General features: G+C 35.8%; 1 protein-coding gene across 1 annotated transcript; it reads left to right on the forward strand.

Annotated features, from left to right (window-relative positions):
• The first annotated feature begins 624 nt into the window (after positions 1 to 624).
• LOC120625299 (homeobox protein Hox-A4) lies at positions 625 to 27,860 on the forward strand. Its single transcript, XM_039892323.1, has 4 exons — positions 625 to 1,132; positions 1,245 to 1,439; positions 24,816 to 24,973; positions 27,516 to 27,860. The coding sequence occupies exons 1-4, from the start codon at positions 625 to 627 to the stop codon at positions 27,858 to 27,860; spliced, it is 1,206 nt and encodes a 401-aa protein (XP_039748257.1).

Consider the following 27,860-nt stretch of genomic DNA (forward strand, 5'->3'; position numbering starts at 1 on the left):
GGTTGTATGGTTACAAAATCTATAACGTACATAATAAGAAAAAAGTTTTGTGTTATATATAATATAAGTATATATATATATACTTATATAACACATATAATAGAATATTAAGACTAGCTGTTGCCCGCGACTTCGTCTGCGTTTGATTTTGATGTGGCATTCAATTTAGTTGTAGTTCTAAAAAAAATTAAAGTAGTCAGTATCGCTAAGCCGTAAATGAGGGGTTTGCTGCTGTCTGCTGAGGAGTTCTGTCCTCTATCTCCGACCACATTCAGATCTACACAAAGTTTGGGTAAAATTAAACACATATTATAACCTAACTACTTAAAGCGGTTATAATTTGTCGGAGCTATGGTGTAAAATCGTCAAACACATTCATCCCCTCTCCCAAAGGAACCGAGCTTAATGTCGGGATAAAAAGTATCCTATATTAATTCTAATACTTCCAAGAATATGTGTACAAAGTTTCATGAGGATCGGTTAAGTAGTTTTTGCGTGAAAGCGTAACAAACAAACTTACATTGACATTTATAATATTAGTAGGGATAGGGATAATCAGATCAGTTAACTAATATAAGTTTACTTTACAGGTAGACGATGTAACCTGTCATCCAAAACCAGAAAATGTCAACACTTCTAAGCCAAGCGATGTACCGACGCAACTCGGACACAGAAAAACCATTAGAAATAGACCAGGAATCGAACCCGGATCCCTCCCGATCTAACAGTCCAAAAAACATGAAGTTCTACAAACAATTGGACGAAGAAAAAACCGTATTAAACCAGCAGAAGAAGTCTTTTTGTATCGACGCTTTACTATCCAAACATATAGAGCCAGATCAGACTATACAAGAGAAAATGGCGCAGCAAAAGTACTTAGCGTTAATCCAGAACAAGAATTATATCACTAGATACCAAAATGAGAATTATGACACGCAAATCGAACAGAATACGATAGAGAGGTGTCAAAATCGACCTAGCAGCACGGGTTTTGATAGTCCGAGGTCTGGGAGAAGTTCGCCCAGGAGTGTGTCCCCAGGGTCTGATGATGGAAACCGGTCTGAGTGCTACAGTCCACCGATTTCTCCAGGGGTTGAGGGCGGGAGCGAGGAGTACGACAGCTATAGACCAGGTGAGGACTTTGAAGGTTTCATTTGTTTCTTGGTGACCTTTGAATATCTTTGATAACCTTGTATTAGTATTTTTTTTTTATTTTACTTATTTAAGAAAAGTCTTTTCCACAGGAATAATCCCAAAACCTGGACTGCTCCAGCCACCGATGGTAGCCCAGTCCGCACTATTCAACTACCCACCTCCCGGGCTACCTATGCCCCAGGCTTCTGCTTTCCACCACCCTGGAGACAGAGTACTTCATCAGATGCAGCTTGAATGGCTCGCCAGATCCGGGATGTTTTACCATCGGATACCCGAGCTTGGCGGTAAGTACAAACTGAAACTTATCAAAAGGTTAAGTTTTAGGCTCAATAGTTTGCATGTTAGAATTTGTTACTGATTATCAAAAGCCCACTTCCCACAGCTGGACTAAAAGCCTCTCCCGACGGGACGCTGAGCCATTCTTTTATTTCACCTTGTTACTTAGCTTCAATCGAACGGCAGATTTTCTTTTTTTAATTTAGTCTAAAAAAACTGCCTCAGACTATTGTATTTACAAAGCAGGGAATATTTCCAATATTCCCAATATTTCTCTTAATTAACTCAATGGCGAACAATAAAAGTGTATTCATAGTAGTTTAAAAATTCAAAACTTTTCTTTGACGTAGTTTTGCCCGAACTGGATATCGAACCCGGGTCATTATGATCCGTAATCGAAAATCCGAAATGCTTCAAGCACGGAACCCTAAAAATCAACGGCTAAGTTTAACCAACGCATTGACAAAGTGTCAGTATTTACACAACTACCCCCATACAATGTGCACCCTTATTTGCTGTCCACACATGTCACTCTGAATATGGACTACCCGGTTTTTGGGGGTGCGGAAATCTGTGAGCTATGAGGGATTAGCGCAAGTTGTACTAGCCTGTTATCAAATAACTAGTTAGTCTAGAGAACTAAAATAAGTCAATAGTGCAAACTTATCTAATAAGGCTACCAAATTGTACCCTCTATATAAGTGTATTGAACCCCAACACGCACCTCTAATTTTCCTAAGTTATGTGCGTTTCAAGCTATTAAAATTCAACGGTGAAGGAAAACATTGCGAGGAAACCTACATGCCTGAGAATCTCTCCTTAATATTCTCAAAAGCGTGTGGAGTCCACCAATCCGCTCTGGGCCAGCGTGAAGGACTACGGCCTTAACCCATTCTCATTTTTGGAGGAGACCCGTTACTTGTAGTGGGCCGGTAATGGCTTGATGCGATGATTATGATGATGAAATCTGCAAAAAAATGACAGTGAGAAAATTTAAAGGGTGTTTTTTTCTAAGTCATTTATAAAATTTTTCTAACAATATAAATAATAATGTGGCATTCCTGAATAACTAATAGGTACTGATATTACTGTCGAATGTAACTCTATTTAACGCCTGATCTTGAAAAAGAGCAACTGTTTAGTTTCTTGGTGGACTCTTCACTGTAGAATGCGACTCTATTGACCGCCGCGTTAGAAATAGAGTCGCTAAAAACAGACAGTGTAGGCCTACTTGGAAGAATTGAATTGACATACTAACAAAATACTTACTACGCCGGAATCTGCATAAATGGGTTAATATTTTTAATGCTGCGTTAATAATTGGAACAACTCTTTTTCCTAAATACTAGTATATAGCCCAGCGCTGGAATGCGCTGTAGGGTGGTTCTGTATCTCAAACTCTGTAAGCAAACTAGCTGTGGAAAGCTTCTGAAACGTGAGTTTCCAACTTTCAGTTCAAGTCGGTTGGCATATTCAACTCCGTAATGTATAAAAATGATTTGAGTGTTATTTCATGGCAACTTTCCACAGCGGCTAGCAAAAGTTGGTGTCAACTGAGATACAGAACCGTCTGCTGATGGGAAACAATGATGCGGCATAAGATATAGCATGCTTGCGTAGAAGATGCCTTCACTTTTGATTTAAAGGTATACAAATCATAGGTATCGGGAAGTCGGGAGCCGGAAGGGCAATCCAGAGATTTTGCGTTGCGAGAAACGAGGAAGCAAAGTCATCAACACGTACGAAGCATTTGTTGGTGATATTTTACTACTTGAGGAGCAGTTAGCCTTTGAATTCAAGGGGTTTTGTGCGCCCATCACATCCCTCGCGTCTTACAACTTACTCACCTAGCTTTAACTTATTCTCGCGCGCATTGGCAGCAGACACGCACTAGATTGGAACGTATAAGTTACTTAATGGTAATTTATAATGCAGACTCTTTCGATGCCTAGCCGTTCATCGAACATTGGACCTCCTGATGTGTAGTCGAACATACTAATTCACCAATACCCCAACGTGTTCCAAGGTGCAATATGAAACACTACTATTAATATTACTAAGGTCGAGCACAAAACACCAATAAAAGATTCGTGTACCTCCCCATTGTTTCAATTTATGAGTTTTTGATAAATAGACATTCCGTGTAAATTTTAACTCTCTACCTATGACAGTTCATGAGATACGGCTCGATCACAGATAGGTAGACGAACAGCGGAGGCGTAGTAACACGGTCCCGTTGGCACCCTGAGGGAACCCTAAAAACTAATTGGCAATAAAAAAATACACTCTAAACTAATCACCCCAAACCATAAACCATAAAAACGTTAATGGCTTACAACAAGTGAAAAACCTGTCATTAAGTAATTGAGCCAATACGTACATGTGCGGACGAGCGATTATCCACCCCCGTTCAGCCACCCCAATATTTATAATAAACACCCCCGCGCCCCTCGCAAATAAATAACTTACACTAACAAGGGCAATTTGTAAAAACTTGTCTCTTAGTTGATAAGTGGAGGACTTTATTAACATAAAATCGTTTGTAACAGAAATTCGAGGAAAACCGGAATACCTACTGAAATTTGAATAAATAACGATTTAATTAATTAAAAATGGTTTATCTCTTAAATAAAGATAAGAAACAAAACATACCAGACTAAATTTTTGTTTTTCTTATATTATTGAATGTCCAAACGAAAAGGTTTTAAAACGATTCCGTAGATAGTTTGTCTCAGCCTCAAATTAATTCCCATTCCCATGAGAACTTCAAGACAAAAACCAGTCACTCAAAAATATGAATGAAACGTAGTCCAAACATTTTGAACCATCACATCTTCTACTTCTTGAGTTCGTCGAATTCTACTATACGCAAGCTTAATCCACACAATGTATTATCTTTGTATTTTACACACAAACCTATTAAATAGATTTGAGTATGATCTGGTATGAGAATAGATTTCATTGTAGGATGCTTTCACGATGAAAAAAAACGATTTTCGCGTTTAAATAACCAATTAATACGGACTTAAGACTTCTACCACGGGTTCGTAGCGTGCTCCCCGAAGCAAGGCCTTCGTATCCAAATTTTCTAACTCCACGCTGGTGCTTACAGATAATTTATTGCCAGAAAAGTTTACTACCTGACGTTCCAAGGCTTGTACAGATAATATATAAACGAAATCCCCAGGTATCGACCATTTACAGACTTATCTCCTGAAAAATTATGAATAATAAAAAGATAAAATACAACTAAATCTGTCAATTCTTTGCAAATAGAAACATAATCGATCATGTTATAGCCGCCATATCTGGATATACGAAGATGAGATAGCTTTATCTAATTTTAAGTTAGATACTAAAACGTATTGTTCAAAAATAAGATAAGAAAATATGATCTGGGTCTGCAACGGGTGAGACAGTTTATTGGTTTAAAAAATCAATTTTTTTGTTGTTGTTGACTCGTTGTTTATATTTTTTATTGATCAAACAAAGCAAGGTATTGTTTGTGTTGTAATTGAACGCAGCCCATGTATGGTGATTTGTCTATGGCACAGACATTAACTGTATTACTATATGACAATCATTTCTTCCTTCCGTAATCTGCTCTCTTTTTGTGCTTGTTCATCCTACTGTCAACTTGTCTTTATTGCAACCATGTTACTTAATACTTTCCGAGTAAAATATTGATTCTCTAAATAGTGTTCTTATTGTGTTTTCTCCACCACAAGCGACTAAATTCTACAGTTTGGAAGAAATAATAATTTTCCTAACTGTCTACCCAGAAGCTGAACATAAAATTATAAGTAATTATCCTATGCGACGAAAATCAAAGACGACGATGACGCTTACGGCTAGTTACCACCCTAACGGCAAGCGATTGGATATTGCGGTTCGATGCCGAATAGAAACCGATTAGGGGTTTAATATAACTGCCATACCTTTAACAAGTTAGCTCGCTACCGTCTAAGACTGCATCATCACAGTTGAGATTGCACTCAAGGGCTAACGTGCAGTGGAATGAAAAATCGTATACCACAAACAAAAACACAGCATACAAATTTGTTTTTGGATCTTTAAAGATAAACATCATTAAGAAAATAAATTATACCTACCTTGTACGTGCTTGTACCTGTCAGGAACGCAAAATTTATCTCAAATTGTTATGAATAAACTGTTTTTCCCATCTGAAAAATATTTCCGATACGAGGGATTTCGAAATAGGTATCTACGTATAGAGGATATTTAAACATTGTATTACTGGTAGAAAGGACAATGCAACAATTTTTTTATAAGCTAAAATAAACATTAAATGAAATCAGAACTATGTTTATTATACAAAAATACAAACAAATAATAAATTGAGAAAAAATCAAAAATCTTAAGCCTTAAAAGATATTAAATCGTCATCATCATCATCATGTATCTATGTAATGTAGGCTTGAAAAGATATTTCAGCTTTATTAAGGTATGAATTATATAAGGTAATAATATAAAGTAATTGTTCATAATTTTTTTTTATTTTTTATTATTATATATATAAAGCCATGTATTCAGGAATGTTATTAAAATAGCCTGTGGACTAAGTATGGCTATTAAGCATATTATTTGTTATTAAATCTCTTTGGTTCAGACAGATGATAAATCAGTCGTGCGGTTATCGCGCTAATATGATCTGTCAAACTCAATAGTCAATAAAACCTCGCCCCGATAAGCGCAAATTGGTATTTTTCAACTGGGTATTTTTGTGTTGCGAAACGATTTTCCTTCGCCTGACATGTTTAGTCACAGATATCATAGATACCACACATACGATTTTTCCGAGCCGAAACAAATGGCAAGTGCATTGTGCGTCCCTCTCTAAGATTTATGTTTAAAAATAGGCACAAACAAATATGGTGAAAAATGATTTTCTTTGTCGTCGGGAATTCCCCTGGCAGAGGCATAACAAACACACAATATTTCAAAATGTCTATAGGGCACGGGTCTCCTCTAAAAATGAGAAAGCTTTATCACCAAAAGCCAATTGGTAGACTCCATAAGCCTTTGAGAATATAAGGCAAGCAACATTCCTATGTTTTCCTTCACCGTTAACCATACGGACAAGGTTCCCTCATAAGGCTCAATTCCAAATGGATTTAGAACGCGTTATACCAATTTCATTGAACATTCGATTGTTAGAATTTACTCCTGCTTATGGGCTGGGTCATTAAACACAACAAAAGTGCACCAGGCAGTCGGCAGGCGCGCGAGATAAAGTTGTTTTAACGACTTGACAGACAGTACAAGCAATCCATGACCTGACGGTAGATATTTCGGTATAGCCGTTCTAAACAAGGTTATGCCATTTTTAGTTACTGTCAAAAGTGAGATAGTTTATTCGTGATCTTTATTTGTTAATGAGTATTCTATGGAGCGCCTTTGTCTATAGATTTGTCTATGTTAGACGCGTCTCGTAATTTTGTATTTATGCCTGATAATTATTATGCAGTCTACGACGGCAGCGGGCTGACCTGTAAGGGGTATAAAGAACAAATAAAATTGAGTGAAATAATTAAAAAGTCTTTCATCCTTAATCCTTTTATATAAGATACAAATTTGATGAAGAAGTAAGTCAGTAGCTCAGTACACATTTATTTCCTTAAAATTGAAATAACAATATACTCAGTTGTTATAGGCCTTTTCTGTTAAGCGGTTACTATGCAATTGATAAATATCGTTGCTTGAACCAGCAGACTCCGCTTTCATCTATCACAAGATGGAATAATGAATGTTAAAATGTGAATTGTTTATGCTGGAAAAGAGCAACTGCTGATTTTACTATCTGCTTCTTGTCAGTATAATATGTCTTCCGAACTGGTGGTGGGAGAGTTATTACAGACAAACAGACTTGAACTTTCTAAAACTGCTTATAAACTAAGACTCATTAAAGAAAAGGTGTGATGTGTATATTCAAAAAGAATTTTGAATATAAACATCACCCCCAACCTCTACTATTGCTATCGATCGCTACTTGTATTACCATTAATCGGTTTCTACGCGGCATTGTCTCGGAACGCTAGATCGCTAGGCGCCACGTCCAATTACCCAAATGCCTGCCTTCCCACTCATAAGGCCACAGCACTCTTCACTGCGCCATGGAGGTCGACAAACTAAGTGCATTTAAAGTTATCACAACCACTAGTGGTGTAATGAGTAATCGATATCGATAAATATAAAGCGCAACACCGCAGCGGGTGACATCTGGCCCTTTTTCAATGATTGCTCAAAACGTTCACGCGCGTGAACGCGCGCGCGTGGTCTTATTAAGCAACAACTAAGTTACAGTTATACCACTCGCCCTGCAATTGTTACTAACCGAGGCCCACGATAATTAAATCATTCGCGTATTTTTTTAGGTTTATCTAATGTAAACGAAATTCCCGCTTCCAAAGAAAAATTGAAAGTTAATTCCAGCTTATGGAATAATAATATTTTAGAGGTATAATAATTTATTATGTCATAATTAATAAAATTTGTGTAAAAAAAAAAGTACATTTGATCACATGCGCTGATTTTGTGATACAATAAATCTTGCCGGTTAAGTTTTCAAACCGGTTTCGGTAACCTGGTATCTAAGTCCAAGCCAAATATTTATTTATTCAAATAGTCACATAGATGGCACTTTTGATGCGTACATTACATGTAAAATATGTACATAAAAGTGAGTTAATGGCGATAACTACATTCGTTAACTTAAAACTAAAAGGTTCCAAACGCGCCCTGGACTATGAAGCCTACAACAAACTCAGCCGGTTTTTCTCAACATCATTTAGGTCATGGTTTTTGTTTTGTTTATTTAAAAACTGAAATAAATATACCGTTTCTAAATAGAGTTCGCTTAATTAACTGCTTCTACACGAGCAACTCCATTATTTTATTTTTTAAATCGCGGCATAGATAAATCTAAATATAAAAATCCGTTAAATTAGGTTAATCAACATTGAAACGTTTCGGTTTCTTATAAATTGTTCCGTCAATTAATCAATGAAACAAATAACTTTTATTCACCGGTTAGTAACCAAAATTTACTGGTAAGTTATCACTGGTTGCGCGGCCTGGTTATAATATAGCCTTCTTAAATAAACGTGCTACTAACTATTTTGGAAACTTGTGTGCTCTTAAAAAAATGAAATAACAGCATATCCATCGTGCATGCAATATTGAGAGTGCCCAAAAAGGAGCGTAATGTTTTCAAAGTTCATGTATTAGGTATGTATGTGAGTTTCTTTATTCCTGTTTATGGGTATAGTTAGGATCCTTACATCATGGCGAGTGGCTTCAGCTTCATATGCTTGTGGTTAGTGGCGTGCACTTCATACATGCACGAAAGCACTGCCTACCCTAAAATTGAAATATAACTCGTATAAAAGGAGAAATTTTGCCTTTTTTATGCAATTGACCAGCTGAATGCATACCCTGGTAAGGAACCCGGTGGCCGCCATTGCTTGTGGTTTTCTCAAAAATTCAATAGGACGGCTGTATGGCACCATTTTCAAATGTGAAAGTTATTTAACACAGTGTTTAATATTTTATTTAAAGATATATTTGTTGTGAAATTCGTAAGTGTGCATTAAAAGTGTCTAGGAAGAGTCTACATCCGTTGCCTGTACCTTTGTCCGCTTTTGTAATATTTTCTTAAAAATTTTCCTGAGCTAAAGTATCTAATCCTTTGCTAGGATGATATCTATCAATATGCAAGATTCGCAAAGATCGCATCCGAGATCCGTGCATAATTAAAAAACGCTGTTTTTAAAACTGCCAAGATGGTTCTTGGTGTGTTTCTGAGATAAATGCCCATGATGTGGCTAAGCTGATAATCGGTCGAAAATAGGCAGACTTTCGCTTTAATACCATTGCTATGGTTTTGTAGAAATAGAAATATAGAAGTAGTATAAGTATAGACATAGAAAAGTTTTGACTTGTGACTTTTGCTTGTGTTTAAAAAGTTTTAAATGCAAATATAATTTTTATCGCGTGCAACTCATCCAAAGCCACTTTTACCGATGAGCACGCCATTCAAATGAATGGGGATAGTCCTAACTACTTTGTGTTGAGGGTTATTGCCGCACCGTATGTCGCCGCACGCCACCTGTTATATCGCCCGTTTTATTGTAGGGTGCAAACGTTTAGTAGGGTGCGAATGGGTGCAAATCTAGCGTGAATTTATGTGTTTTAGGGTAATTTGGTAATGATTTTATAGCAATATTTCAATTTTAAAATGTAATTTTATGCTCTATTTGGTGTCGAAATCACGACGCATCATTATGAGTGATTTGTGATGTCTTTAGAACAAGTTTTCTTTTATCGATATCTCAAGAAATGAATATTTCGTAAGAACCATTCGCATTCTAGCAACTTAGAACTGTAAATATTGTGTTTTCAGTCTTAAAATAGTGGTTTTAGAAACATTTATAGCTAGTCCAATACCTAGTGCCAAAATTGTTATGACTTTGTAGTGTCTTATTGTGGTTAACTTTTATGTGGATAAAGTTGTCTCTTAATTATTGGTTTATGCAATAATATTTAGTTTATTTTACAAATGTACACTCAAAGTTATTCCTTAAGTTTTTAAGTGTTTCCCTAAAAGTGTTGATAAAAAAAATTGCAGAAATATCTTGATTCAAAGCTTAGACGCTGCACTTTTAGTATCGAAACGATAGCATAGGGTATGAATTAAAGGCACATGAGATTGAGATATTGGGGCCATGGTTATCAGTCATAGAAGAAATTAAAACTGTGATGTGTGTAACCATCACAGTTTTAATTTTCTATGTAACACAAAACTGGTCCATTTTCTATGTATGGCTGTAAGCGTAGAAAAATGCAATAACACCAGCGTCTGCCTCACCATGCCTATGTGTGATCAGTTTTTAACCCCCGACGCAAAAACTACGGGGTGGTATCAGTTTTATTTGTTTGTATGTGTGTGTGTACGTCTGTCTGTCTGTCTGTGGCATCGGGACTTAGGGTCTGTCTGTGGCATCGGGGCTTAGGGTCTTTCCGTGGCATCGGGATCTAGTCGTCAGGAGTCGGGAGTGATCTTAGCTATTTATTATTACGACGTATATTTATCTGAGCTTCTGCTATTTTTATGAATGATGTCAATTATTAGGCGACGGCCGATTGGCGCAGTTTGCAGCGACCCTGCTTTCTGAGTCAAAGGCCGTGGGTTCGATTCCCACAACTGGAAAATGTTTTTGTGATGAGCATGAATGTTTTTCAGTGTCTGGTTGTTTATATGTATATTATAAGTATTTATGTATATCAATCATAAAAAGATTCATCAGTCATCTAAGTACCCATAACACAAGCTACGCTTACTTTGGGGCTAGATGGCGATGTGTGCGTTGTCGTAGTATATAAATAATAAATAGTATAAATAATTAGGAATTCCGAGGGAAATTAAAGTCAGACCGGCGGTCGGTCGTTTAAAATCTGTCAAAGTTAAAACCTCAAGTTTGCCATCGAGTTTGAAGAAGACACGTCGTGCTTACTCCATTTAAGGTGGGATAAGGGCTAGTAAAAGAAGATATCAATTATAGTCTCATCATCATCGTCACCTCAACTACAAAAATCCATGGCCCACTTGTTTCCAGCGGCTTGTGATCGTTTGATATCGTTTGTCCACCTCGTCGGGGATCGACCAACGCTGTGCTTAGCTATTGTATAACCTTTTTTTCACGGTCTTACAGTAAGACAATTTATTTTATTCAAGCAATTGAATATCACTTGCTTTAACAGTGGAGGAATACATCGCGAGGAAACCGACATGCCTGAGAGATCTCATAATAATGTATAAACCCTTCTTAATCTAAGAGGAGACCCGTGTTCTGCGGGCAGGCAATGCGTTGATCATCATGACATCATGACCATAAAGGAAACAAAAAAATTCTGCATCACACACATATCGCACTTTTCAAAGAAAGATGTATAGAACATCTTCTTACGCTGAAAAGTGCGATTTGTATTAGATATGCAACTGTCCCAATGCTGCTATCAGTGGCACGCATAGAGGGTATGCACAGGGTATGCAGATGATATATAATGAAGGAAATCTCCAGCAAGAGTAATAAATACTTAAGGGTAGGCTTTTATAACTCTTACAATGCCTATTCTTAAGTTTTTCATTATTCTTACTGGAGATTTTCTACATTTTGTTTCATCTGCATACCCTGTGCATACCCTCTATGCACACCACTGGCTGCTATATAATAAATAATAATAAATATACTACGACAATACACACATCGCCATCTAGCCCCAAAGTAAGCGTAGCTTGTGTTATGGGTACTAAGATAGCTGATGAATATTTTTTTATGAATATAATACACATAAATACTTATCATATACAGATAAACAGCCAGACACTGAAAAACATTCATGTTCATCACACAAACATTTGCCAATTGTGGGAATCGAACCCACGAGGTCGTGGGCTCGATTCCCACACTCTCAGAAAGCAGGGTCGCTGCCCACTGCTCCACTCGGCCGTCTATGTGTATCTAAAAGTTTAATCTTAACTAAATTGGCAAGTCTAAAATAATAATATGGTTTTCCACAAATAACATAATAGAGTGAGCTTTTAGATCCGCCATTTAGGTAAAGGAAATTGTGTGTAGCAGATTCAGTAAAAATGTATAGCTCTTTATTTCCTTCTCTTTGCTGTTCTCTCATTTAAGAAAATGAAAAAATTTGGAAAATCCAAAAGTGCACGACTCATAATAATGCTCATTTAATTATCAAATATAGAAAAAAAAAATACAGTCTTGCAGTTTTCGTTTTTTATTAAACTACACTGAATTAATTAATCATGCGCATTCAGTGACCTACAATTGTCGATTAGAATTTAAAAAAAAAATTTAACTCAAATAATGGATTTTTTCACAAGTTAGAGTGTTTTCGGGTTTCACACATGACGGACAGGAAATTTTTTTGACCTATTTTGGTGTTTTTTTCCAATTCTATTGCAGTAAATCAATTTTTTAAAAGTATGGAATTAATCTCCATTAAATTATCTCGACAACAGTATGCAAAATATCTTGATTCCGTGAACTAACAAGGCTATAATAATAAAAATAGCAGCCGAAATGAAGCGAAAAAAATTTTTCGATCGTAAAGCACTCTCTGATGCTTCGCATCATGAGTCGTGCAATTATAAAGTAAACATGAAGTTTCAATCTGAATACGAATCGAAAAAAAAAAGCCGCCCAAGAAAATTAGATACATCTTTTTTTTCACGTGTCGTACTCAGCCAATGATATAAATGTGTATTTACTATGTCCGCTCTAGACAGGGGTCCCATAAATTTTAAGAAATAAGTAAATTAGCAACTTAATAAAATAATTAGTAACATTTGAGCGCGCGTGGAAACTTGATTTAAAAATTAGCGAAACGACATTTTGTAAATAGGTACGTCGTGGTGTGTCTGATAGCGAGATTTATATTATATTTATTATATCCGTGACTTGTTCCGTGTTCTTCCATGATAAAGTCAATATTTGGCTTCTTTTCTGCATGAACGGTAAACAAAGCACACTTTCATTATATTTATAATTTACAAATTCAGCCCTCACGTTCTATTTTCATGCGTACAAATTCTTAAGTAGGATCACTTCTCTTCTTAGTATTACGAAGTGAACGTTGCTGCGTGGAAGATGGACCAACCAAAAACTCATTTTTGCATTTATAATCTAGTCATCAAGACTTTAAAACGGCTTAGTACTAAATATAATCAAAATCTGTTCAGCCATGTAAGCGTAAGCGTATTCTCTGAAACTAACCGTCGAATTTGGAAAATCTCTTTCAATAAGGCTATCAAATGGATAGCCCGATTGTTTAGGAGAACTATAGGCTATTTAACAACACGCTGCGACCGTTCGGGCCGAGTAGGAATAGCGCGAGTGGGCGATGTCTAGGGTTATATTACAAAGAATAGCGGCTAATAGTTTTTTTACTAAGTTGTATGCAAAAAAGTAGCGGGGAAAATTATTTACTAGGTAGAAGACACATTTGGCGTTTTTTATAATATGTTCTATTATGGTTCATTTGGAACAAAATATTTTTATAAATAATTAAATTGTCGGCCCGCTAGCACTGAGGCCGTACTCCCTAAAGAGCCCTAAGCCAATTATGAGCAGCAATTTGTTCGCGCAAACAAAGGGTCGGTCCTTGACAAATTAGATCCACGCATAGGGTAGCCGAATGTCGAGAAATTTATTGTCGATAATACATTTTGATATTGTTATTGATATTTAAAGTTAGATTCAAGTCAATCATTAAAGTAAGATCAGGGTCAAATTACAAAGTTTTATTCTCAGTCTTTTAGTACTTATTAGGCGAAGGTCTATGTGGTCCAAAATTATTTGGGAGGGGGGGAATTTAGAATCTTCCAGGCTATTCCAACTCTCAATGATTGGCAGACTATAGTAACGAACTACGACATGTATTGGTTTATTTTAAGCAGGCGTTATTGATATTAACCTAATTGTTTATTAACCTAAGCAGTGCACTCCTTGTTTAAGAATACTACTACTTAAATCATCATCATCATATCAACCCATTACCGGCCCATTACAGGGCACGGGTCTCCTTCCACAGTGAGAAGGGGTTAAGGCATTATGCCACCACGCTAGCCAAGTACAGATAGGTGGACTTCAAAAACTAATATGAACATTATGGAGAACTCTCAGGCATGCAGGTTTCCTCTCGACGATTTCCTCCGCCTTTGAAACAAGATTTTATTTTTATAAAAATACTAGATAGAATACAATATACTACTAAATAGAATTTTGAATAACTGTCACTTGATCAGGAACGATTGCAAGAAACCTATATTTTATCGATAAATCAGGTCAATAAATATAACAAAGTCGCATCTCTAGTCTCCTACGGTTGTGTGTTGGCCGAAAAAGGGTGGATTTTCAGTGGATTTTCAGTAAAGAATATATTTATACAGTAGCGGTGCGATGTTACTGTGATAAATTGCTACCGGTCCGTACATTCATATCTATTCATCTATAGGAACAAATAAATAAACAAGTGTCCATTTTGCAATTTCAAAATTACAGTTTACTACTGAATGCGTTTAAGACCTGCCTGGCGCAGCGGTGAGCACTGAGGTTTTAAGTGGGCGGTCCCGGATTCGATGGCTTGCAAGGGCAATTTTAGAATTAATAATTTCTGAATTTAATCTGGTCTTGTCAGGTGGGCTTCTGCTGTGGCTAGTAACCACCCTAAAAACAAAGAAGTGCCGCTAAGCGATTCAATTCTTTCAGTTATTCATCACTTACCGTCAGGTGAGGTTGCAGATGAGAGATGCTAACTTGTAGCGGAATTAAAAAAAATTACAAACCAACCGTATAGAAAATTCAGAAAATATACGCTCCCAAATTGCCCTTGCCTGGAATCGAACCCGGGGCATTTAAAACCTCTGCGCTCACCGGGAAGCTCGTCAGATATACAACATGAATGAAATTAAACAATAAAATTAATTTTAACCTACCCTCCCTTTAAAGTCGATCTAATTTGAGCCCCATTCCAACGATCAACACATTTAAACAATAAACAAACAAATAAACGATAAATACATATAAATTACTCTTGCTTTCGTCCCCTATCAAAGTAATCAACAACGAAAAAACAATCAATTCTGTTCCTTATTTACATTAGTCATAAAGTTTGTATTAATAAAATGAAATATTGAAGAATAGAAAAAAAAACAATCCATATTATACCTTATTGCTACATATGACAAAGTTTATATTAACTAAATGAATAATCGTAGAGTAAGCTTTTAAGAAAACGCAAGCGATTTCATAATCTATTGCAGTAGTTATAAGATCTATAATCTAAAGTGCTGGTTGAAAAAGTGACATAAGTATTAGTTGTCATATGTTTATTGCTTAGGGGGTGGTTTTGCTAATTATACGGTCGAATAGATTCATTCAGGGGGTAGGGATTAGAATTCTTTCTATTTCCCGATAGTAATCCAATTTCACCCCTACGGTTTTTTTATCCAACTGCAAAATGGTTTTGATTTCAGCAGTTTTAGTTTGTTTGTATACCTTAACTCTTGATCCCTCGAAACTTATCATTGTCTTAGGCTACCGGTAATAGCGGTTTACCGCGACTTCGCCTGCGTACAAATTGTAAAACGTAATATTTTGGAATACCAACATCTTATCTCATATTCAACGCCCTTGCGGGTTATTTTTATTTAAAAATATGATTTAATAGTAATTTAATTTAAAATAATACCTAACCTAACCCAGCTCCTCCTAATCGGCTCGACCGATTGGGATGATTTGTGTGTATATTTCAACGGATTCCTGGATTGGTTGTAATCACAATTGGACCCGGTAGGTCGCGACCTTTTCTGTGCTGTACCTATGATGAAAAACCTAACGATTTTCTTCAAATACGTGGGACTTTTGCAAACTTCCAAACCCTCTTTCGACCCTTTAGTGGTAGATTAAAAAAAATTTTTTCCTAAGAACCTAACTACCTTCTAAGTTTTGCTGTCCGTAACTCATTCCGTATTTAACTCTACATGCCCGTGTAAGTCCTGTTTTGATGGAAACAGGGCGACACGTCGGAGGTAGTATGTGATCCTTGCATGCTCTGTGAAGTGTTGTAATATTTATAGGATGATTTTTCACTAACTATCAGGTTACCTATCTCAAAAATCCTTTTTTAGTATCGGTTCTGTCCAAGGGGTGAGAAAGAATCTTCTTTCAAAATATCAAAGTAGGACCTATATTCAGCTGCACAGGCTGTAGGTTGCTTATCATTTAGGTTAAAGCATTCAAGCGTTAGTTATGAATGATAATAATAGTTACATTCAAATCGAAGTACAAAGTTCCCCTGATCATCTAGTCTACAATATAATATACAGAGAGTTTGATTAGGGTTCCGTAACAACGGCGTTAAGACGCTCGGCTGAACGGGGCTCCCAATCAACCTGATTCGATTTACGCCTCCAGCCATCAAGACGATCCCTGCCTCTAGTTATAACGGGCGATATAACATTACGTAGTCTGTACCGGCGTCTTTTAAGTCTGACTATGAAAGGATTTTTATCTGCAAAATAATGTCAAAGCTACCTTTATAAGCGATAGTTAGTAGGTTAGGGCTTCAGTCTCCTCGGCGGGACCGAGTTCGAGCCCCGGCACGTATCTCTAACTTTTCGGAGTTTATTTTAAACGATTTTCATCTGCCTTAAACGATGAAGGAAAACATGAGGAAACCTACGTGCCAGTGCCATTCTCCATAATAATCGCTTAGGTGTGTGATGTCTACCAAGTACCAATACGCACTTGGCCAGGATGACGGACTAAACCTCAACTCTTCTAATGTTGAGAGGAGACAAGTGCCGTGAAGTAGGCCGGTAATAATAATGATTATACCCTTATCGCACTCCGTCTTAAAGTGCTAGTCTGGAAAATATTTATCGTCAAACAATTTGTCTTAGGTTTTTCTTGTTAAACCGCAAACCTAACCTACTTTCATTGCGTAAAAAAAAAACAAACAGAAACCTTTCAGAAATGAATCCAATTACCTTTATTGATAAATTAGCAATAACATAAATTATTTCTACGACTAAAGAGCAACGATAATTCCATAAAAATGATAATTATCAATTAGTGTAACAGGATTGAAGCGCCAAGCGACATTTGGCCGTGTTTGCACAACCGATAAATGGCGATGTAATTCCTGAACGCATCTGTCAAAGTTTGCGCGGGAGACCGGGCGAAAATGTCATTGTGACTGCGAGGTTCTTTTTGTGTACAGTTTAGATTAAACGCTATAATTTTCTGAGTGAGGGTGGAGACTCTGGCTTAGCTGAAATAGCACAAATCAGCACAATTGCACCGGGTAATCAACCATTTACCCATGTTAATATCTAGATGGGTTAAAACTCCTAAAAACAAACTTTTGAAGTCCCAGGTTTTGGTAATTATATTAAAATGCGGAAATTTGTTTGTTTGTCCTTACTTCAAACCCTAACAAAACAACCAATCGACTTGATTTTTCGGCAAGAATTTTGAAAAGACGGAGAGAAACATACAGGTATTTTTGGTCCTGGACATACAACAAGGGACCTGGAACATTCCTATTTTTACGACAAATATCGAGTTTCCTTCACGTCATGACAAAGCAATTAAGCCACTTATTTACCGCAAGTAAAACCGCGGGGCGCAGCTAGCTATTATTAAGAAACAAAGTTATATACCAGAAAATTAAAGATTTCTGTATTTTCTCTGGTCTGGTATGGTGGGAGATTTTAACCGTTACTACTTTTTAGAGTCGAGCAATAATAAACTCAAATAGGTATTAATTTCAAGGGCATTATTTTTCGTTATTTAAAAGCCCCTTCATGAAATAAACTAGCCCATTCTCATTTTCTTATAATTTTTACTGCAAAGATCTTTAAATGACAGTGACATTTAGCATTTGTGCTTAAGTAAATGTTGTGCCTATGGAGGGTAGAGGTAAGGAGAGTCATCTGTGTATATGAAAAAGTGTCGTCAAAATGTATTAAATTAGGATGGCGCCACATTTGCATCAGGGTAACTATTAAAAGAAGCGAAATATAAATATTGTTAGAGTAGGCTTGAAAAATAAACAAGGAAGTATGGAGATACAAGGAAGTAAGGTTATATTTACCACAATATTTTGTACAACGTAAGTTGTTGAAATTCTCAATAATTAACTACTTTAGTCGATAATGACATTAAATTTTTTAACTCGGCATACTTCAAGTCATCTACGATTGCTACATTCATACCATACACTGTGCATCCACCAACGCCATTGTGGAGGATTTTTGAACTGTTATTTAGCGCAACAACTGGACACTTTTTCAACTTTTCTCCCATATAAGATGACTCTCCTTACCTCTACCCTCCATAGTTGTGCCAAAGGAGCAATAAAACAAAAAAAAACGTGTGTGTACTTATGTACACGTAAGAGACGTTATACTTCTTTGGCGTAACAGGATACAAATCGTTTAATAAATTTTATCTTTTGCCTTATTCTGTGTTTGTAAAAAACTACTATAACAATAGCAAAAGGTATTTAATACATTGAAAGATTTATTATAACGCATTATCTAGTTATGTCATTATCGGAAAACCAAGTTTCATCATTAAAATATGAGATTTTTGTTAAAAGTGGCAATTTTTGATTAAATCAACGATAAATATATTTTTGTAGGGTAATAATAATTACAAACTAAAATTAATAAATACAATAAATATAAGCCGTCTAAATGTTCCGATTTTTGTTTGTGTAATTGAATCAATTAAATCGCCGGAATAAGCCCGCAGACTTTGACAATTCAAAGTGTACAGTGACAAACCTTTTATTGTAAAACAAAATTGTTGACTATAGCTAAATTCAGGGTGTCGGTTTTTCGTGACGGTGTGCGCGCGCATCTTAAAAATTTACTCTCATAACTTTTCCCTAACGCGCCAAAAGAAGTATAACTTCAAAAATATACATTTAAAGGCATAATTTATCGTAATTTTAATGTACCTTCAACAAATAAACTGTCCTATTCTGGACCCATTCACGTGATAGAGAGGTCACGTACAGTCAATAACTCTATTTCTGTTATGGATTCGTAACTTCGACCCTTAAGCACGATCGCATGTTTATTTTCCAACGCGCGCCATGTTTAATTTACTTTTAAATATCTTTCGAATGTTTAATTTGCTGTGGACAAGCTTTCGAAATTACGAAATATAAATATTAACAGAGTTTGAGTTGTAAAGGAACGGTTTCGTACCAAGATGCAATATGAAATACTTTATATTATTAACATTTTTACGATCGAGTAAAGGAAACCTATATTTTTTTACTTTATATTATTTGTTGTTAAGGCCGCAATCTTTAATATATATAAATCTCCTGTCACGATGTTTGTCCGCGATGGACTCCTAAACTACTCAACCGATTTAAAATTAAATTGGTACACCGTGAGCAGTCTGGTCCAACTTAAGAGATAGGATAGCTTAGATCTTTAATTATAGTCGCAATTTTATTTTATTTCAAATTATTTGTCTATAATTAATTGGCAGTCACATGTTATATATATATACTACTATACTCATTTAAAGCTTAGCGATATATACTATAAAAACAAAATCAAACGCAGACGAAGTCGCGGGCAACAGCTAGTATATATATATAATGAAAATGGTCTTCGTTTGAGGCTCAATCACTCAACCACTGATCGTATCGACATGAAACTACCACCATTCGATGCGAAATTTTTCCTAGATGGTTTATGGCTATCTATTTTTTGAATTCCAACATTCCTTCATTTTTTTATTGCTGTTTTACTTTTATGAACATTTATCCCGCTAATAAAAACAAAAGATACGCATTTTCTCTTGATTCTTTTGTTTTCATGGATTTCAACAGAGTGTATTAAAGGGATTATGGTTTTTTACATTCAGCTAAGAATCTATTCACGGTAGTGGAGAACGGCTGGACCAATTGGGCTTTTTTTTTATCTTCAGAATTGTCAGGAGAAAGTTTTGTATGTAAGAAAATTTTAAAAAAGCCCGATAAAAAGTTAAAAATTTCGATGATAATCGAAGAATTCCCATCTATATAGTCACTCACCACGTAATCTCGGGAACCATAAGACTTAGAAACGTGAAACTTGGTAGGAATATTACTTTTGCTATGTAGAGGTCAGCTATGAATAGATTTCCCCAAAGGGGATTGCGGGGGCGTTAACAATGAACAATTCCCGTTTTTAAACTATAGCTCCTATAGACTTCAAATTTGGTAGGAATCTTCTGTAAGAGGTGTAGAAATAGGCTATGAACGAATTTTACGATAGCTCACCCCACAGGGGGTTGCGGGGGTGGGTATTAACAATTAATATTTTTAATTTTCCAGCTAAAGCTCCTACAGGCTCCAAATTTTGTAGGAATTTTCTATAAGTGATGTAAAAATGATTTATGAACAAATGTTACGATATCCCACCCCAAAGAAGATTGGGCGTTAACAATGACAATTTTCAATTTCCAAGCGATAGCTCCTATAGACTCCAAATTTAGTGAGAGTGTTCTATATTATGTAATATAAAAATGATCTTCGAGCGGATTTTACAATGAATCACCTCCAATAAGTTTCGCGGGGGTGGGTGTTAACAATAAAAAATTTCAATTTCGAAATATAGCTTCTAAAAATTCTAAATATGGTATGAATCTTTTATTATTCACATAAAGAACATCTCAAAATGGATTTCAATAAAGTCTACTTCCGACAGGAATTGCGGGGGTGGGTGTTAAAATCTAAAATTTTTATTTCTAACCTGTAACTTCTACAGACTCCAAATTTGGTGGGGATCTTCGTGTATGTAGGGATATTCGTGTATTTCCTTACAACAATCGTCTTTTTGGCAGCGGAGAAAAAGTCATTGAGAGGTTTCAAAAACTTAACTTTACATGTAGCTATCCCATCAACGGACTAAGAATTTTACATTCATTTTACTTTTGCAGACTACATAACCGACGAATTCTTTTATTGCGGGATCGCGGAAATGTAACAGATTAAAATGAATGCATTTTCCAAGCACATGAGATGTGGAAAAGAAATTTAGTTACTTATTCCAATAGAATTCATAAAAAACATGCACAATTAATTTTCTATAAAAAATTGATGTCACGGAGAAAATTTTAGTTAACAGAAAATTCGTCGCACTTGAACCTAGACAGATTTCAACTTCACATATGAGACTTGCAATGACTTTAACTTAAACTTTCAATGCTCATTTCAAATTTTTTTCTTCATGTCAATTATTATTAATTTTTGGAAGAAAGGCACGGAAATGTTATAATGATTGCACATTGAAAGTTACAATGAATATTAGTGAGAAAAATCACCTGGATGAAAGATACAGGCTAAATCGATGGAATTTGGAATTTGAGTAAGTCTAAACAATATCGATGCTTACAGTTCTATCCGCGGGGCCTATTTATGTTCATACAAAAATAAAAAAAAAGGAGAATAATAAAAATATGAAAAAAATAAATAAAAATGAAACATAAAATGTAATTTATTTCCTTTTTCAATTCGCCCAGCGAAGCGGGCGGGAAACGGCTAGTAATAATATATATTTCTTATTGCCCGCTGAAAGACAGACGGACAATTTAGGCTTACTATGAGATTTAGGTCGCGTTGGTCCCCTTCGGAGCACCATTACATGTCTCCGATCTCCTCCCATAATGGGATGGGTTTAGGCCGTAGTCCACGATGCTGGCGAACTCTCAGGCATGCAGGTTTACTAACTATGTTTTCCTTCACCGTTAAAGCAAGTAATTTTTCGCTTCAAACGCACATAATTCAGAAAAGTTATAGGTGCGTTATATGATTCGAACTTGGCTCCCCAAAGGTGAAGCCGAAGTCCTAACAACTAGGATATTATCCCGAGAATGGATAGAGACGACAATGAGGTGGACATGGTTGTACCATTATGTTGAAGAAATTCTCAGTAGGAGCTTGTAGTTTGGAAATCGGCGTTATCAAACCTCATGCTTCGGAGAGCGCGTAAGGCCCTTAATCCCAGCCACGGCTGTGATCAATGACGTAACTATGTAATAAGAGCTATAAGAGCTCTGGGGCACAAATTCAATTGGGGCCCTATACCCTACAATATAAATACTTTTAAATAATTATACGGGGTTTTACTGAAAAAACTGTCCGTGCCAACCCAGTGTTGAAATATTGCCGGTGTAAACTCCAACTACCTCGGTCAGGGTCTTGACCCAGTAGTGGGAATCATGTCTAAAAGGCCCACCTGATGTTAAGTGGAAAACGTCCGCCCTTATACGGAGCAACATTATCGTGTTCCCACAGAGTGTCACACGTTTTTCTAACATCAAATGTTTGTAGAGTATTAATAAATACATATTAATAAAAATCTTTTTTCCGCACCTATTTTCTGACAAATAATTTTAGAGAACTAACTTTAGAATGATTAAAAATAAAAATGCAGTGATAGCCGGCGCAAAGTAAAATTTGCATTGTAATTTTGTAATCACGGATTACTATGACAAGTCTGTTCAAAAGGCAGACTCTACCGAGGAAGAAAGGCAGCAGTTACTTGCTTATTAAAATTCAAAATTCAATTATTTCAAGTAGGCTACTCTATAAGCACTTTTGAAACGTCAAGTCTGTTTGTAGTGACTCTACTTCAGGTTCGGAAAGCAGATTCTACCGACAGAAGCCGGCAAGCAGCTTAGCAGTTACTTTTTATTTAGTAAGAGAAGCGAAAGCGTAGATAGATGCTTCCAAGCAAACTTGTCATTCCGGAATTCATCTTTTGTATATTAACCTCGCTGTAATTATTGTGTTTTAACATAATGTTTAAACTTATGCATTGTAAGGTCCAAAATTAGCTTAGGAATCATATTATAAAAGCGTAGGGATACTCAATCACACAAATGTCTTCTTCAAACGATATGAACGATACATATGCACATTTCTTGTAAATCGATTGTTTATAGCCATTTTTTGTTAAAAAGAACTAACATTTTGTCATACAAATACGATATTATTATAAATATATTATCAAGCTACAGCTGTATTTGAACCTATTGGTTTGGCGCGGAGCGATGGCAAGAGACCTGATGGTATGACGCTCATACCTTAGAGGCTTGGAAGGTCACTTCTGTGGGATGCAACTTGTGTTGATACCCTAGCTGCATCACACATCCAGGCCACCTCGTCAATGGTAGGTGCGGCTGCTTCCAGTGCCAAGCAGGCCAAGAGGCGTAAATATGAAAACCTGGATAGCAGCTTCATTTTTGTGCCTTTTGGAGTAGAGACTTTGGGACCGTGGGGTCCGGAAGCAAGAGCCCTTTTCAAAGAATTATCGAAGAGGGTTATCGAGTCTACCGGTGATCCTAGAGCGGGCAGTAACCTTGGCCAACGAATTAGTTTGGCCATCCAAAGGGGCAATGCTGCCAGCATCTTAGGAACTGTGCCTCGCTGCGGTGGTTTCGAGGACGTTTTAGATTTTATTTAGTTTTAAATAGTTTATTTTAGGTTATATTTATATTTTAAAGAAACAATAGCTACAGCAGGTATACTTATTTATTGAAATATGTCACGAAGGGAGTCGCGTGATTTAACTTCATACATTGATCATATAGCTCTTTTCTGTACTTTAAATATAGTGTCGACATCAGTAGGTTTGCCCCATAACAAGATGCCGTAGGACATCACAATACGAAAGTACGCAAAATAAACAAGCCTAGCTATTTCAACGTCAATAATAACACAAATATTCATACACACACATACGAATATAATTTCAAAACTATATTTTATGTTACTTTTGTATTATTATTTTTTTTTTCATTATAATACAGTGACCCTTTTAATGTATGGTTTCCTAGTACTCTTTTTGAACTAGGCTTGTAAATACGACAGCTAACTTAGTAACAATTAACAAATTCTAATCTACCGTAAACTATCCTAATCACTAGTCAGTTAATATTATTTAGCTAGAAGTCAAAATCTTGATAGGTATGACAAGAGAGGCGTTTCAATTATTAACGAACAGATAAAAAATATTTGATTTGATTATCTCACTAATTGGTGCAGTAAAATTGCCTACTGCTTATCTTGACGATAGAGAAACATAGGCGAATTATATTAATTAAAATAACTGACTGGATAGTGCGTATCTAAACACGCGGAAGGTAGATATTCATCAATCAACTAATTACTTACTTTATTGTACACAAAACAAAAGCAACGAACTGAAAATAAAATATTTTTCATACCGGATTATTTTAGGAGAATATAATTATTGATTTCGTGTATTTATTTTAAAAAAATAACATTCTGAACGCCTCTATGTGAACTATAAGTGTGGAAATTTCATCATTTATATAGTCTGCCAAATATTCGTAAAAAGGGGTACAAAGTTGTTGCTTCACTTATGGATAAAGGTTTCATTTTAATACAATAAGAAAAGATCCAAAATAATATTATAAATGTAAATCGAGTATATGTTTTACCGTTGAATTAGCGTAACCAAATAATAAATATTATTTCGTAAAGAAGCTTTATTAAATTATACAAATAAATCTCCTTTTCTAAAATTCGAATTATTTGTCGAATGCGCTAATTCGGCAGAAAAGTTATGGTTTAATTGTTGTATATGTTCGGCTTAACGATTGCTTTTATCACGTGGACCAGGAAAAGTACGATCGAAATTAAAAAAAAATACCTTTGTTACCTATTTGCTAAATCAATCTTGGTGTAATTTTTTATAATAATAGTTAACAATATAATAATTGTCATAATGTTGTCCTCAGGAGCGCCACATCCTTTGCTTGGGAAGACCCGGCGTCCGCGCACGGCATTCACCTCCCAGCAACTGTTGGAACTAGAGAAGCAGTTCCGAATGAACAAATACCTGTCCAGGCCCAAGAGGTTCGAAGTCGCCACCAGTCTGATGCTCACTGAGACACAGGTGAGGCTGTTTGCGACTTAAAAACCTTAGTTTAAATGATATAGTTAGAATTTGGCTCAATTAAACCGCATATACATTTTTTGTTTTTCTTGCTGTATATAATAAATTAGGTATCTACCTACTTATTATTTTTTTCTTTCTTACTAACTACAAAGTTGGTAATCGTACTTAAGTAAGAAAAAAATACGGTGGTTTTATAGATTACTTTTGTGGTATTCTTTAATTTATTTCTTCATATAAATATGCATGAGATAAACACCCATTAAAATGTAAGTAAACAAAAATTTGGTAATTCTCACACCTACTTATGACAGTAAATAGTGTGATGCAAACGTTTTCAATATTAATATTATCTTGGGACTGCACTAAAACATTCTTAGATTCATAACCCAAACATCACAGCTTTACTCCATTGAAAACACTTCGCAAGGAAACCTTTTTACGGCACTACGATCGCGACACCAAAAACAACCCTATTTTGACAGTTGTGAAATGGCGCGAACCGGCTGTCAAGTTGAACGATGCCCGGATTTGAGCTTACAAATGCTTGGAACAAGATTATGGGGGCGGTAAAACGTACGCAATAAACGTTATTGCTTGGGGCGTTTTATGTGGGTTTAAAGATTAATCTCTGCGCCCGTGTCAGGTTATGATATATGGTGGTGTTGTTTACCTAGATTAATCTAAGAAAAAGTATGTTTTTTTTAACAAATATAACTAGATGTTTTATAATCTAACCTTTATGTCCTTATTTTTTCCATCAACACAACAACGTTATTCTATTTTTTCATAATGTAAATTATCTATTCTTAAGTTTCAATGTTTGTATCTTCATAGGAATTACTTAAAACAGGGGTTTTTAACGGAGCTTTACGGCTCTGAGTTCTTTGAATCTGTAACTATTTTTTCGATTTACATTAGAAAAGATTTTTAATAGTATTGTGATGACATACTCTTTCAAAAATAACGGAAGTTTCCAAACTTAACTCCGTAATAATAACATCCGTGCTAATCTTCATGTTAAGCTTGTATATGTACTCAGTTTTCGGTTTGAGGCCTGCCATTTTAATTTCACCCCTTTTTTTTGTTATTTGGCCGATTTCAATCAACTGAAACATGGGGAGTGCGTTTTCGAACATTCATTTTTTTGTAGCATTGCAACGCACTTGATTGTTATCTACAAGTACATCCCTAGTATTGCAATGCCAGCCTCTGGAGGATACCGTCCACCTGGATTGGACGTACCAAAAGTAATTAACTTTTGTAACAGATCTAGTTTTTACAATTTGCCACTAGATGGCACGAATGAGAACAGAATCGATAGCTGAACTATGCATTTGTTTAAAAACAAAGTGCTACCATAAGTCTATAATAATATATAATAAAAGTTTTTAATAGTTTATCTAGGAACTCAACTTGGTACCTACAAAACTAAGAAAATTTAGTTTTAATAAAAGGCTATTTAAAGGCAACGCCAAACAAAATTTTAGCGGATAAAACGAAAGCCGAAAAGGCTTTCAAGTAGGTAGGTAGGAAGTGGCTTAACTTCCCCAGATGATCTTCTTTTTCTCTTTTTTACTTTTAAGGTGTGCCAAATCAGCACATTGTACCTACTTCACCACTGACACACACCCAGAGGATAATCGTTATGCATACACGACATGGAGCAGCGTGAAGGATTTCACTTGATAGACGCCATTTTGGGGCTGCCAAAACAATAAGCAGCCTATACTATAGCCAAACTCGATGTGGAATTTATGTAAACAAACCAAAAATCGCGATGTTTATTAGATAGATATATAGGGTTGTCACACTTTTATTGAACAATAATTAATTTTTTATCACAATTTCCAAGTGTAACATACTCGTATTTCTTTTAGTTTAACACCGTTTTCTGAAAAATAACATAACCGCCCAGTGCGTAAGAAAAAAAGTCTTAAAAGTTAAATTTGCTTATTTTTAATTCCCACTAAGTAAATGTCTAACGACCCTATATTATAGTACTCGTCATAGAATATCGCGGATTAGTAACATTTGGATTTTTATGACCAATCGTCAAATTGACTACCGTATGAAATGATGATATTTTTTTGTCGATTCACGAACTTGACAACGATGAGAAATCCTAATTTATACGGCTCGAGTGGGTTTGGAAGCGTATTGAAATCTTCTTAGCAAAGGAAAAGAGAGAACCCCTAAATCTGCGATGAATTCGACTTAAAACTTCCTTAATTAACACGAATAAGCTTGAATTTAAAAAATAAAGATAATGGTAGAAAATGTTTTTTAAATATTTCTAAGTCTGATTTATTTATTTCAGGTATTCTTAAAAATAATGTCAAAATTTTCAATTGGTTCATAACATCTGCATGTCATTTGTTGCTGAGCAGCGTTTTTTTGGTAAAAACTCCATATCGAATTTGGTTTACTCGTATGTATAGTGTGGTAATAGAAGAAGTAGGCCGTTTCGCAGCATTAGGACATTAATTAGCTTGATGATTATGACAACATTTCTTAAAAAAGGATGTTCTATTGTCCACAGGTTAAAATATGGTTTCAAAATAGAAGAATGAAGTGGAAACGTTCAAAAAAGGCTCAACAGGACACAAAGAGCAAAGAACCTCATATCACCCATTCCAGCGACGAGAAAAAGCCCAAAGACATACCGGTGCCTGACCACGATAAACAACCTACCCAGCAAAACATGGCGGCGGATCTGACATCTGTTAAACCAGCCCCGCTGTTGGACAGGGATCGAATTATCGCACTAGAAAGAGAAAGAGCTATGGCGGCGGCAAACTTTAATTCAAATTTGGAAAACAATCGACGCGGATTGATCATGGGCCAAGATGGCCGATCAGATATGTTCAGGCCGTATGTAGTATGA

Source organism: Pararge aegeria, chromosome 7 (assembly GCF_905163445.1).
Source record: "Pararge aegeria chromosome 7, ilParAegt1.1, whole genome shotgun sequence".
Classification (NCBI taxonomy): Eukaryota; Metazoa; Arthropoda; class Insecta; order Lepidoptera; family Nymphalidae; genus Pararge; species Pararge aegeria.

Excerpts from the sequence above, each read along its gene's own strand:
- LOC120625299 (XM_039892323.1), top strand. The coding sequence starts at position 625 with ATGTCAACACTTCTAAGCCAAGCGATGTACCGACGCAACTCGGACACA. Across the intron at positions 1,133-1,244 it reads GTACGACAGCTATAGACCAG|GAATAATCCCAAAACCTGGA; the intron begins GTGAGGACTTTG and ends TCTTTTCCACAG. Across the intron at positions 24,974-27,515 it reads TGATGCTCACTGAGACACAG|GTTAAAATATGGTTTCAAAA; the intron begins GTGAGGCTGTTT and ends TATTGTCCACAG.